The 14,419-nt window shown below is 43.8% G+C and overlaps 1 protein-coding gene across 1 annotated transcript in view; it reads left to right on the top strand.

The window, feature by feature from the left end:
* The window catches only part of LOC119172843 (uncharacterized), a 103,801-nt gene extending 92,411 nt beyond the window's left edge, over positions 1–11,390 (top strand). Inside the window, exons 4-8 of the mRNA XM_075893590.1 lie at positions 1,733–1,860; positions 3,896–4,164; positions 4,573–4,639; positions 7,273–7,930; positions 10,978–11,390. Coding sequence (XP_075749705.1) covers positions 1,733–1,860; positions 3,896–4,164; positions 4,573–4,639; positions 7,273–7,481 — 673 coding nt within the window. The 3' untranslated portion in view covers positions 7,482–7,930; positions 10,978–11,390. The remainder of the gene's footprint in view (positions 1–1,732; positions 1,861–3,895; positions 4,165–4,572; positions 4,640–7,272; positions 7,931–10,977) is intronic.
* The last annotated feature ends 3,029 nt before the right edge of the window (positions 11,391–14,419 follow it).

The raw sequence follows: 14,419 nt of genomic DNA, 5'->3' as shown, positions 1-14,419 counted from the left end.
CACAGAGAAAGATTTCCAAGCTGTGGTATTGCTGTAAAGTATAGCAGCTAGGGCATTCCTGAGAGAGCGAGAGAAAAAGAAAGAAAGAGAGAGAGAAAAATATTAGAAGAAAGCTAAGAAGGTTAAGCTGGGTTGAACACGATTGGCTACCCAGAACGGGAGGAGAGGGGAGGGGGAAGCAAGGTATAGAGTAGGCGAGAAAAGTCACTGTTTGAGCATCACGTTTCACATCACTTTGAAATCTCAGTTTGACAAAGTTTCGCATTTCACACCACAAATGACGCATCAGACCAGTGTCCGTGAGCAAACCAAACAATGCTTTCGTCGCCTTTCGGAACTGAGATGGGCAGCCCCATGGCTTATATACCTTCTCGACCTTCTTCTCTTCTGTCCCGTTCTGTTCTGTTTTGCTGTGGAGAGGTCGAGGTACATATTGACTCGGCTAGTGTATACCAATAAGTTCTGTGGCGACAAAAAATAAAAGAATAATACTGAATAGTACCCAAAAATGAGCAAACAAAAAAAAACATAATGGCATACTAAAACAAGGTGAAATATCATGCCGATGTACACTTTGCTCACGGAATTCCGCACACTCATAAAATTTTCACACGCACAGTATTCTTTTCTACTTTCAGTATATACACTAACACATCATTTTTTACATGCCAACCCCTGGCTCTCTGTCACAGGCGCTCATCCAGCCCAGTCTCTATTAAGAAGTCTGTCAGGAAAATGTTCGCCTTTTTCTGAAGATCAATGTCAGGCTATGGTCCGAGTAATTTCTTTAATGTGAGAGGCCGTCTGTCCGAACTTGCTAGTTTGTTCTTTAGTTTTTCTCTTTCATTCACGTATTCGACACACTCCAAATGAATATGGCGAATGTTTTCCTCTACATGACCACAATGACATACCGACGATGAAATTGCTTCCGTCCTGTTGACGTGGAACGGCGCGAATGTGAAGCCTCTCGTTTGCGTATGTCGGGCCAAAACACAAAAGGTGTTCAATGGTCTCATCGATAGCACAGTCATTGCACCGGACCTTGTCGGCCATTTCAATCATAAATGAGTAGGCGCATTGGTGAAAGCTACGCGCAGGAATTCATCAATAATAAGACTGCTTACAGGGTGAATCCGCGCCCGTAAAATCAAGTGGTTGTCACAATACAGTGAAAGTAGCGAGAAGAGCAATTGATCATCGAAAACTTTATATCACTTCTTCAAAAGCATTGCTGTTGAAACACCACTCATAATATATTTTATTGTAATCACTGATCCGCTCTCAAAGTTCTGAAATTCAACTGTAAATTCGTGTCGCGCAAGCGTAGGTGTTTTTGACAACCATCTGTCATTTAATAATAGGCTACATTTTTTCAAAAACATTTTGTGTAGTCTGGCTCCTCTCTTGCAGAACAGTAACACTTGCTTTGTTAAGAATTGTAGTGCAAGAACACACATCGATTAGACAAGACAACAAGCGCTTGTCGTCTTATTGTCTCACTATTGTCTTTTCTGAACGGCGTTTCTAAGCAAGCAAGGACTAACCAATGCAACTCAATAAAGTAATACTTATTGTGTTTAAGAATGATCAATAGACGAAGTACGACTATACAAGCTTCTCAATTTAGCTCATTCTCAATTCTGTTTTTAGAAGGTGGCTTCTCTTGGCAATTCTATGATACTACTGGCAGACATCGTAAATCTGATGTACTTTTGATGCTGTATTTCAGGATGCCCCCCGTGTTCTCGTCTGTGCACGAGTCCTCACATCAGCAAGAGCAAACTGTTCCCACGACGGGTCAGATCAGCCCGCCACCATCTCCCGTTCTTGTACGCGGAACGAGAACGACTACACCGGGTACGTAATTCTGACAATTTGCGCATAACCCTCAGCAGCTATAATGGTCTCTAATAATATTTTAACACTGGAGCTATAAAGATTTTTGTTATGCCTCGTGGAGCCACAAGAAAGCTATCATCATCAGAAACAGGCATGCGATGACGTCATCATCTTCTTCACTTTTGGCCCCGCCCCCAGAATACAAGCGCCTGAGGGCCGGAGCAGGACGCATTAATTCTGATGGGTGAGGGAACAATTACAGAAAGAAACGCAGTTAGAGGAAAATGCAGTGAAAGAAAAGAAAGAACGAGAGGGAAAGAAGGCGAGAGAACTGGCATTGAGAGTAATGAAAAGGTAAAGAAAAAGTGAGATAGAGAGGAAATTATGGAATAAAAAGATGAAAGAGAGAACGGTAGAGAAAGAAAAAGAGAGACAAAGATATTGTCATGGTAGCAATACAGAGATAAACTGGTATAAAGAACGATAGAACAAACAAGCATAGCCACGCAAAGCATAGTACAGCAAGGGGTCGAAAAAGCAAGCAAAGGGGAGCAAGAATGATAAAAGGAGGTGGGAGCGTAAAGCGAAGAAATACTGTATGGTGAAGTACACCATGGAGTGGTAAACAATAGGGAGGGTGAGCAGGAGAAAAACAGAGAGGGCACTGCCACCAGTTCCGCTGATTCCTCCATCTTCACACCACTGCTGCGCAGCTACCAATTTTTTATTTTAATTAGTTATGTTTTCCTTGTAGTTGTTGAATAATGACGAGAACTTCAGCTAAAAAAAATGATTGTCAAGCTACAATCTCTAAGCCTGTTTTGTTGAGCTGACCTAGTTTTTGCGCTTTGATAAAACACCGTAGAACACATTTACATAAATCGCTCCTATCTATATACACGTACTACAATTCAAATATGTTCCTACGTACTACACACGCCCCCTAAAAAGAGTCGTCTTCTGCAGCCTCGTCTTAGCAGGGTAACTTTCAAGTTGTGCCAATATTTGAAGACACATAATATAATATCCAATTGCCAGCATTCGTGAACACGAGTACTTTATAACATCTCCTTAATATGTCCAAATGGTATTTTCACCAAGACAAACATAGCAATATGATGCAATTGTGTAACTCTCATCCCGTAGTGCCAGAGGTGCACAGAGTATGAAAATTTCGGCCATACGTGTTTCCAGAATACGTGTTTGGATCTCCCAGTCGGTGCTGCAAAGGAGTACCTCCTATTGTTCCTCGGTATGGGTGGGGTTAGAGGGTTGGAGATGGAGAGATATTGTGTTCTTAATTAGCTGTACGCAAGCCGCGAAGTTGCAATTTTCAAGCGAGGGCTACAGGCTAAAACCACATTTGTGGTCTGGCTGCCATGTCACCCTTCAGGTAGCAGTGACAAAGGTAGTGGGAAGGGGGTGCGTTTATGCTTTTGAAACCGTGCTGGGCGCCGCATCATACAGCCTCGTGGGCATAAGTTGCCGACCGCTAATTCACCATTTGTAGCGTGGCATTTGTGGACGTGTACACTTGGTGAACACTTCCCTCATGAGTTGACCTATACTTGACTCATAGTGTGCTTAAGAAAATGGCAATGGAGGATCACTGAAATATTTTCCTCACTACCCTTCTCTCCACGACGCTCGCGTCGCGTGCGCAAACTCGGTTTTTGCAGTTTTCCGCGCCCCGGCTACGAGAACATGACAGCACCCAGTGGCGAATAGCGAGCGATCGCCAGGGGTAGACTTGAAAAAGAACTTTTTCTATTTAACACACAGTCAGTAAGCTTTCATAGCAGCATGGTTATCCCACCAATGGTTGATGAGTGAGAACACTTCGAAGTCATTATACTTTTCGCACTGTTCGCGCTCTTTATTGTGCAGAATAAGATTTTAGATCACTTGGTTTTAACTATGGTAGCTGCTGGCCTTTCACTGAGCACTTTCGAATTAGCCATGGAATAAATCGTGTGATATTCACTTGTGAATGAGAAGAGTAGCGAGGTTCTTGATTGCGTTCACTTTTCCAGTTTTCTGTTCCCTTTTACAGGGTCTACATTAAACGAAGAGCACGACATGGTCAAGTCCGAAGTTGTCACTGTCCCCAACATTGTCACCGACGAGGATGACAACGACGTTTTGGCGTGGCAGCTCCACGGCCGGCGGCATCAGCTGAAGTCTTCAGCGACAACACTGCGACCGACGCCCGAAACTGTTAGTGCTACTACGGAGACATACAGCCTGGATTCTGGAAGACATGTTTCCCTGCGTCCGACTACTCCACTTGCTGCTCGTGATACGCCCATCGTATTGGGCAAGGTGACAAAGTGTTCAGTTGTCTTGTGTTTTCGAAATTCGTGTTATGCACGAGCCTATATTGCTCGAAACGAATAAATATAAAGATCCTAACGCTCTAGCCTAGTAGTTTGATCAGGTATCTGATTACATTACCGTAATCGAAATAGCATAGGAGAATGTCGCATAATCTCAAGACAGACAATAGATCACATAACAGCACAATGACTTTTTCTCTGGGAAATGAAAGCACAGAAGTAGTAGTCTTTTAATACTGATTGCGACGCATAGCTATTTGAAATATAATTATTACAATTATTACGAGTACTTGGATGGAAAGACAGGAATGATTTTTTTTGTTCGGTCATGGGCAGAAATACTCTTGCTCTTAGAGGCAGTCTGGTCTGATATTCCATGCTTTGGACAACGCAGGCAAAGCGCCAAGCAGAATTCACCTCATCAGCAGAGAAAGTGGAGAGGACATTCAAGCACGTTGATGGTAAATTATCTTCTCTACCTCTCTCCTTCACTCTCTATTGCATTATATTGCTACGGGGCATCGCAAATGGACATAATAAGAAAGAGGACGATGTTTATTATGGGCTCCATATTGTTTGTCTGCCTGTTCATCTAACGTATAGGTATTTTTCAGACGCCTTCTCCCCGTAACATTTCGGTGGAGGTGCTGGGTACAGGCACCTTCACCAGACAGGCATACGATATGAAGCCCAGTCTGCACGAGCTCACACTAAACATCGTCATCTTTCCTGTTATGTTCATTTGTGGCACCCCGTAGCAATATGTACAAAGCACTAGGTGTGTGCGATGTGATGATGGCATATATACTTTGTTTTCTTATGCTTTCGAAAGACAGTTGGTCCGGCTACTATTCATTGATTCGACATACTCCTTAATGAATGTTTAGGTTGTTATCTTCTCTCTCAAAGTAAAACCAAGTGGCAATTGGATAGAAGGTTGAGCAAGTTGATATAAATTCATGCTTAAGACTTCACAGCACTCACTAAAAGGACAACGGACAGAAGAACTGCACTCGACATGTGCAGTTATGCGTACTTCTGTTCCTTGTCCTTGTTGTGAGCACTGCACAGCCCTAGTCATCAATTGTTATTAATGTTATTTGTTGATGTTTGATGAACCATAACGGGCATTTGATTATGAGAGACGCCATACTCGATGGTAACGGAAATTTGGACCACTTGTGGTTTTTTAACGCCCACCTAAATTTAGAAGCACGAAGTGCTGCACTAGGGGTTGTTTCGAAACTTAGTCGAAAGTCATCATCATCCTCATCATCAGCCTGACTACGTCCACTGTGGGACAAAGGCCTCTCCCATGTTCTGCCAGTTAACCCGGTCCTGTGCTTGCTGCTGCCAATTTATACCCGCAAACTTCTTAATCTCATCTGCCGACCTAACCTTCTGTCTCCCTCTAACCCACTTGCCTTCTCTTGGAATCCAGTTATTAACCCTTAACGACCAGCGGTTATCCTGTCTACGCGCTACATGCCCGGTTCATGTCTATTTCCTCTTCTTTATTTCAACTATGATATCGTTAACCCCCATTTGTCCCCTAATCCACTCTGCTCTCTTCTTGTCTCTTAAGGTTACACCTACCATTTTTTTCCATTGCTCGCTGCGTCGTCCTCAATTTAAGCTGAACCCTCTTTGTAAGTCTCCAGGTTTCTGCTCCGTAGCTAAGTACCGGCAAGATACAGCTGTTATATACCTTCCTCTTGACGGATAGTGGCAATCTACCTGTCATAATTTGAGAGTGCTTGCCGAATGTGCTCCACCCCATTCTTATTCTTCTAGTTACTTCAATCTCGTGGTTCGGCTCTGCGGTTATTACCTGCCCTAAGTAGACATAGTCTTTTACAACTTCAAGTGCACTATTACCTATCTCGAAGCGCTGCTCCTTGCCGAGGTTGTTGTACATTACTTTCGTTTTCTGCAGATTAATTTTAAGACCCACCTTTCTGCTCTCCTTGTCTAACTCCGTAATCATGAGTTGCAATTCGTCCCCCGAGTTACTCAGCAATGCAATGTCATCGGCGAAGCGCAGGTTACTAAGGTATTCTCCATTGACTCTTATCCCTAACTGCTCCCATTCTAGGCTTCTGAAAACCTCGTGTAAGCACGCGGTAAATAGCATTGGGGAAATTGTGTCCCCCTGCCTTACACCCTTCTTGATTGGTATTCTGTTGCTTTCTTTATGAAGCACTATGGTAGCAGTTGATCCCTTGTAGATTTCTTCCAGAATGTTTATATATACTTCATCTACGCCATGATTCCGCACTGTCTGCATGACGGCTGATATTTCTACTGAATCAAACGCCTTCTCGTAATCTATGAAGGCTATGTATAGTGGTTGGTTATACTCTGAGTATTTCTCTATTACCTGATTGATAGTATGAACGTGGTCAATTGTTGGGTAGCCTGTTCGAAATTAGTCGAAAGTAAATTAGTTTTAAAACGTCCTCACGAGACGCTGAATTGAGAGCAAGCCCCATTTCGAAGGTCTGTGTACAGGTATCCAACGGAAACACGCCGAGGTATCACTTTATCTTTCGAACAAAACTACTTGACACAAACAGTTTCAACGATGGCGTTTGAACACAGTGATAGAACACAGTGATAGAACTATAGTTGTCTTCTTTCTTAACTGTGGCAGATCTGCCGTAACGTACTAGATAACTTCTCTGAAGTAACAGTGTTGTGCAACGTGGCAGTGTGGCATATTCAAAATGATAATCGTAATAAACACCTCTTTTTACATTCCTGTAAAAAGATCCACAAAGTTCGCTTCTTCAGCAGGTATGGGTGTAGCCCAATATTCTTTTGAAAGGGAATAAACCACATAATATGCATCACCTAAACGTTCTTGGGTGTGCTTGCATGTGACTATGTACATACAGCCACATAGAAATAGTTGGAAAGGTTTCGGAAGGCATAAACTCCCACAACCCTTCTTGCCCTTGCGATAAAAGGACTAGCAGATTGTCTGCTTATCACCTATCAATTTTTCTTCCAACGTGAAACAAATTTGATTTTTTATAGCTAGACTATTTTTTTTTCAAAGCAAGAAATAATAGAATGGCCGCCTTCCATGCAGTTGAATCATCTGTCGTCGGTGCCAGGACTTCGGCTGCCAGAAAGCAATATAGGACATCTACTGTGAGGCCGAGCTCTCTGGTATCCAGTGGTGCATTCGTGACGTGGGCCAGCGGCTCTGGAAAATCGGCCACGGACGACGAAAGCAGCTCCAGCGTGGATGATTTGGTCAGCCAGCTGGAAAGGGGGAAGTTTCCACCCGACCGGTAGTCCGCCAGCTGGCGGCATCGGAACTTGCCAAGAGGACAGAAAACAACAAGAAAAAAGCAGTTTGTTGGGCTTAGCAGTCGGGTCCTGTACCAACTCCCGGATTCGTGGTGCGTTCGCGCCGAGATCGATTCGACATCTCACGGACATGGCCCCCTCTGGTATGAACTGAAAAGCGGACCAGAGGACTGTGTAATTGGAAATCACAGGTCTCGAATGCCAGCAGTGTTTCCCGTCATCGTTCTCCTTTTTCTTCTTTGTCTTCGCGGCATCCCCAATATCCTTTCGCGCACCCTTTCCAACACACATGTACAGAAAAGCCTTCCGTGCCAACGCCTCTCGCAGACGGGCCTTCACGGGCCGTCCTATAAAAATTTATGACCAGGATTCGACGGCAACTTTTCGTGGTCCCGTGTCGGAGCTCGTCGGATTGGACAAGACTTTCCGGACAGGTGGGTGTACCACCAGTCAATCCTTTTGGAATAACTATAGGTAGGATTAAGCAAGATGATTTCGTGTAGTCGTTTATCAGCCACACAATACGGCAGAACTAAACGCTAGCTCTTATTGGAGGAGTAGATATCCTATTATTTGAATGTGTTCACGCATTGCTTACAACAAAGAACAGTTAACACCACTCGTTGCTGACCGCGCTGCAGTGTTTAGGATCTACAGAGTTGCTTCAGACAATAGGAAGTTTTTACTTGTACGTATACTTTGTTACGTTAACGTGTTACGGGACACCGGTTTGCGTTTACCGTATTACCGGAACGCATGTCTTTCAACGTTTTAGCTTCTCATATGTAAACGTTTACGTACGTACGTAAACACGTATACCTTTACGTTTTCACAAACCATAAAGGGTGATGCTAACTGCGTGTGAACCGCATTTAACTTATATAGGATTGAATCACCGTGGTGGTAAAATCACGAGACGTTTTTTTATCACGTACAGTAAGTACCCTCATATGCGCAAAAGAGTGAAAAATACAAGGTTAGTGCAACGATGGTGTCGACATCTTGTGACACTTCGTGAAACCACAGTCATGAACACGTTGTCTTACGCTTAATGTTTTTGAGGCGAAAATAATTAAAAAGGTAACTCGTTTGTAATAACGCCGCTGTGCAGTTTTTGCATCAAACGTGAAACGCACAATGTTTCTGCAATAACCATTTTGTAACTACCTGGTTCACTATTGACTATTGGCTAGATGGCGCTACCTGCCCACCTTGTCTGGAGCTCGCACGTCAACGGCGTCATTGTATTAGGCCTCCTAGGCCTTTCCAGCTTTGGTAATCCGGCTGAAACAATGTAATGGCTATTGGCGCTTGCACTTCGGCTTATTTAAACTCGACGGCTCGAGTCCCCGCTATGCAGATACCACGAGTTTCTACGGACGAATGTGGATTGGAGAGATAAGGCGAAAAACATTAGGCCTACATGGCGGGAAGACGAGGAGGAGGAATAAACTTTATTGTAAGAAACCAGCCGATTTAGGTGGCCGGGCCTAAGCCTCCCATGAGGGGACGTCAAGGGCTTGCCTCGACGCTGCCTTACGGGCGTGCTGGGTCGCCCAGGTTTGGTCGTAAAGAGCGGGGCTCCGCAGAGCCTCACGGAGCTTCTGCGAAAGGGTTGTGGCGTTAGTGTGTTTGTAAACGTAAAGACTTAAACACCATTCAGCGGAAAACGTAAAGGTTTACATTTCGTAAAGACCCGCGCATGCGCAGATTCTTACCAGTATCTGGTAACACGGTAACGTAGAGAACTAAACGTACAAGCTAAAAGCCCCTTAAAAGTGTACCCTCCGAACACGAGTAACCAAATCTATTCAAGGACTGCAGCGAGCACTATAGCGGTAATTCGGGAAGGTTTGATAATGCATGTATATAAAGAAACACGCATTCCACTAAATAAAAGATTCCTTACGACCAACTTGCGCGTGCTTGTCGTTACTCCTGCGGCGAGTGTGGCTTGTACTTTGAGTCTCTTTCTTCCTGGGCACAATTTCACCCTATAAAACGTTCAATGCCTCGCAGCTTGAGTTTTCGCCGTCGCAACCATGAGTTTTCGCCGTCGCCGTCGCAACCAGCTTGAGTTTTCGCCGTCGTATTTCGCCGTCGCAACCATGCGACAATATCCAAATAAGTGCACTTCTGCACTTCGTGTAACGAGAGGGCGTTGTGAATGTGATACACTTCGGTACTTAGATGTAATCAGACGACGTTGTGTATGTCATACTTCGCTACTTAGGTAAAGCTACATATTGTGCAGTTCGCGAAGATATCGTGAATCTTTTGTGATGGGTCCCGTGAAACGTACCTACACATAAACAAGAGCGTAATGTAAATCAGTATCCCCACAAAAAAAAACTGTAGTAATCTTGCCATGGTATTCCTTTGGTTGTTTCGTGAATGTTTCGAGTTCGGTTACCATTTCGTCAACGATAGTTGGACCGGTTCCTTGTGACAAATTATTCTGGTGTACTGAGCACTTCATGAACTGTGAAAAAAGCCCATTCAATGAACATTTATCAATATATAGCGAAGATGATCGACATCACATGACAGCTGGCAGCAGTTAGCCTACTCTAATAAACCTTAGTTAACACCACCTGGCATTTACCAAAATAGACGATATGCGAATTTATATTGTACGGGCTACGGCGTGCATGACATGTGACGTCATTTATGTAACGCACGTTGCCTTAGCTCAGTTAAAAAACCTACTGCGATGAATCTTGTCGTTGATGTCAGTCGAGTCACGAAAATTCATTCATCTATATCACGCGCCAGCCTGTTGCTGAGCACAATGCGATATATATCCTATTAGCAAAACCAGGATTGAAGTCATCTCGAGCGCATAAGGACATAAGTATGTATGTATGTATGTATGTATGTATGTATGTATGTATGTATGTATGTATGTATGTATGTATGTATGTATGTATGTATGTATGTATGTATGTATGTATGTATGAAACAGTGGTCGCAAATCTACGGCCTCCGTGGCAGTATTATGTAGCCCCCCTTCCTTTCTCACCCCCTGCCTTAAGGCGAACATGGAAATTTTGACTTCAAGCTGTGCTTTTACGTGTAACCGTTTTTTGTTACTGGCAACCCTGCGACATGCATGATGAAAATGAGCATAATTTATACTCCAGTTCTGCACACAAACGTCAATCGCACTACTTTTTTTCGCTTTTTCTTTCTTTAGTTCTCTTTTCTTTTGTTGCCTGCACTTCCCCCCTTCTTTTATTGATCGTGCGGCCTCGACCATGTCGGCTTCATGCAACTCGGACCTCCACCTCAAAAGGCTGCTGACCTCTGGTGTATAAGCTTAACTGATTGATCAACGGAATTGATTGATTGATTGAATAATTGATTGATTGATTGATTGATTGATTGATTGATTGATTGATTGATTGATTGATTGATTAAAATAACGCAGGGGAATAGTACTCGAATGCGGTTCCAATCACCTCGCATTCTTATCTTTCAGTGACTGCAATGAGCGATGCTACTTTGACAACTTCCTCACAGCGCTGCGCATCACTGCATGGACACTTTCTGGAAAGTCCTCAAGATCGCAGCTACAGTGCTCAGTGATAACTGTGGACAGCTTGTTGCGGCCACTGGCTTTTCCCCTGGGTGCCGGCGTCGGGGTCATCGAGTCGTCTCACCTCGTCTGACCTTATGTCTCGCAGAAAATGAAGATTGTGCTTTCGACTATCTGAGTGGTGTGTGCGCGTGTGTGTGTTAGTCGCTTCTGTGGTTTACCCAGCGTTCTTTGAGCGTGTGGAAAAGGTATCTGTTTCTGTACTTGACCTTTCAGCCTCAGTGACCTTCACATTTGTTCTTCATTTGCAGCGCTTCGATAAATATGCGCCAAAACTTTAAGCGTCACTCATTCCCACGATGAATGACGTCACGAACGACAGAAAATCGGTTGTTTTACTAAGTTATTGCACGTAGCTATCAAGACGTAGTGTGGTGCGCGAGGAAGATTGTGACACTTAGATAACCGATGAGTTGGTGCAAGATGATGAACTGTGAACACTAGTAGTGCAGCAGCTCGTACTTTTTCGCTCTGATACCGGCTACGTAGATCACCTGATGTTCACTGGAGTGGAACATGGAAACGTTGCTAAAGGGCACTTGACTTTTGAAAACACAGCTGAAAAGTGTTGCAGCCGACTTGTGCATGAAATTTCCACAGCTCTCGGGACATTTGTTTGTCGATCAGCGTGTGAAGGCTTGTACTGTACTTTTCTTCGTGACGTGCGAGTTTTATCAGTCGTACATTTATTGTGACTACGTACTTGAGCGTTTGTCCGACAGTCCTGCTTTTCTGACCGTTCCCTGTTGCGATGTAAGATAGCCTTGCCAACCTTTGTAAGAGCTGTACAAATCCCCGTTTGACAAGCTGCGACTCAGTAATTCTGTTGAAAGAGTCACTATAGCTCGAGTTTGGAAATTCATAGCGAATAAAAATGTTCCACATAATAACCGGTGCAGTAATGACGTGAACGCTGGCGTATGTGTGTTTCTTGTCGTTATGTGCAATCCATTTGATGGTAACTTGTCGGCGCACTGCTCTTGGCATATCTGCACCTACTTTTTAAGGTATACACGTAAGTTTAAAAAAACTTGTAAAGATTTATTACGAGACATACTTTTTCTGGAGCACCAGGTAAGTTACCGGGATGTTTCTGCACTGCACCAAAAAGCAAAAGAACAACGTGTCGACATAGAAATGAGATCACTCAGCCATTACGCAGAAAGGGTCGTGTATATGTATCCAGCTTTCTGCTGTCACTCTTGCTAGCCACAGCAAGCGCTGCATATAGAGTGAAACTTCGTGAATTGCAAATTCTTGTCCTATATGCTCGCATAAACGTCAGAAGGACAACTAGCGTCTCAGCGAAATCTCTCTACATATTTTATTGTCAACCGGTTTTAATAGCACAATTTCGGAACATTGCTTAATTGAGTACGTGCTACTGCAAGGAAGTCTTGCTCACAGTGCTGCCTGTGTGTTTTGTAGTGAAAGACCGTTGAATGAAATTTGAATGACTAATAGGTATTTGCGAAACGAATGTTTATTTACTTATGAGTAACAGAAATAAATGGCCAAATAAGTATAAATAGGAATACGGATGAAAATATGCGGTATGCGACTTATACAAAACTCCAACACCTATTACATATATATCGGTACATTCTTATATAGGGTATTCAGTAGCAATGACATATTCCCTCCATGGAAAGAACTGGGTCATGCAAGCCAGGTCAATCAAGTGTTCTTCAGTCCTTCAGTAAACTTGTACGTAAAGATATTGCATGATAAAAAGGCAGGAAAGTTGAACTAGTTACCGTTTCTTGTGACCAATGACATTGCAAGTAAAAAACATACCTCAAAGTCAGAATAACTAGGGGAGTAAAACGTCAATATCATGGAAACTTGGGAGAGTTAGTGTGTCTTCGTGGGGAATAATGGCTGAACCAAGTGTTCCGGTTTATGACGTCAGATAATGGAGGTAAGTTTCTATCATGATGGCGTAATTCTAAGCCAGCAGTCTTGTCAACCAATTCTGATTTATATTTGTGGACTGTATTATAATCATTACCCTTCCGTGTGTAATAAACATGAGCATGAAGAACGTGGCTGGAACGACGACTTTCCAGGAGTACTACCATGAGATTTTTAGCTTCAAAACCTTCAGCTTCTTATTGGGCCAACACATACATCGCGTTACTACTGGCCCTCACGGCAGGAATCTGCACAGGTGGGCACGTGTGAGAAGCTTCCGCTCCCTGTAATGTAGTGTAGCGCATACGCATGAAGCAAACGAAGACGAGTGCACGTGTTTACTTCTCTGAGGCAGCAGGAAGAAGTCAACGACACTGAGAAATTCAAGCTCCTCGCCACTCCGGCGATGAACCGATTAGCCCACCGACAAAGTACGTTATAATTCCTTATGTTTCACCGTAATGACTGTTTGGTTACACCATTTAGCCCTTAAAGACGGAAACCAAAAGGAAGTCGTTGAGGGCATCACGAAATCGCTTCATTTTCAATTCGAATAATATTTTAGTGAACCAATGTCATTGTGAGCGTTTTTATCGGCGGATCTGTCTAGGCGCCCATGGGTGCTCTTGAAAATTCTTTATTACTTGGTGGAAACCAAATTTAGCATAGGAGGGCTCGAGGGTTTGACGATGCGGGTATGTGGTCATGGCATGCATAATGCGACAATCCTCTCGCATGCCTCGTCGAGCCTTGTCTAGCCATATGACACCGGACAGGTGTGTTATATTGTCGATGACGAGTGATATTCACATCATCACACCATAGCGTGCAGTTCGTTTCAATAGCCCCGCCGCGGTGGTCTAGTCACTATGCTACTCGGCTGCTGACCCGCAGGTCGCGGGTTCGAATCCCGGCTGCATTTCCGGTGGAGGCGGGAATGTTGTAGGTCCGTGTGCTCAGATTCGGGTGCACGTTAAAGAACCCCAGGTGGTCGAACTTTCCGGAGCCCTCCACTACGGCATCTCTCGTAATCATATGAAGTTCTGGGTTGTTAAACCCGAAAAATCAATCAATCGAATCAGTTAGTTTTGATAAAACTGACGTCTGTGCTGTAAGGTAAGCGCTGGCGTTAAAACGCAGATGTGAGACGTTAAGTTGCGCTTCACAATCCGTTCACACTTCCGGTAAGCCCACCACGTGCACAGACCAACTACGCGGATAAAAATACGTATGTTCAACTCGTCACGCTTGGCTGCAAGCCGAAAATTGCAGCGTAGGCTCACCATATGCTTCGCACAAAACCAATTTCCGCAGGACATCGGATCGTCTGAATCTTTCTTTCTTGCAACCATTGTGAACCTTGTTTTTGGTTTATCAGATTCGACCACATGTAGAGGTGGTGAGGTGGTTG

The sequence above is a fragment of the Rhipicephalus microplus genome, chromosome 4, assembly GCF_043290135.1.
Source record: "Rhipicephalus microplus isolate Deutch F79 chromosome 4, USDA_Rmic, whole genome shotgun sequence".
Taxonomy (NCBI): Eukaryota; Metazoa; Arthropoda; class Arachnida; order Ixodida; family Ixodidae; genus Rhipicephalus; species Rhipicephalus microplus.
Note: the sequence above shows the minus strand (reverse complement) of the source record. Positions and strands in the feature narration are given on the sequence as shown.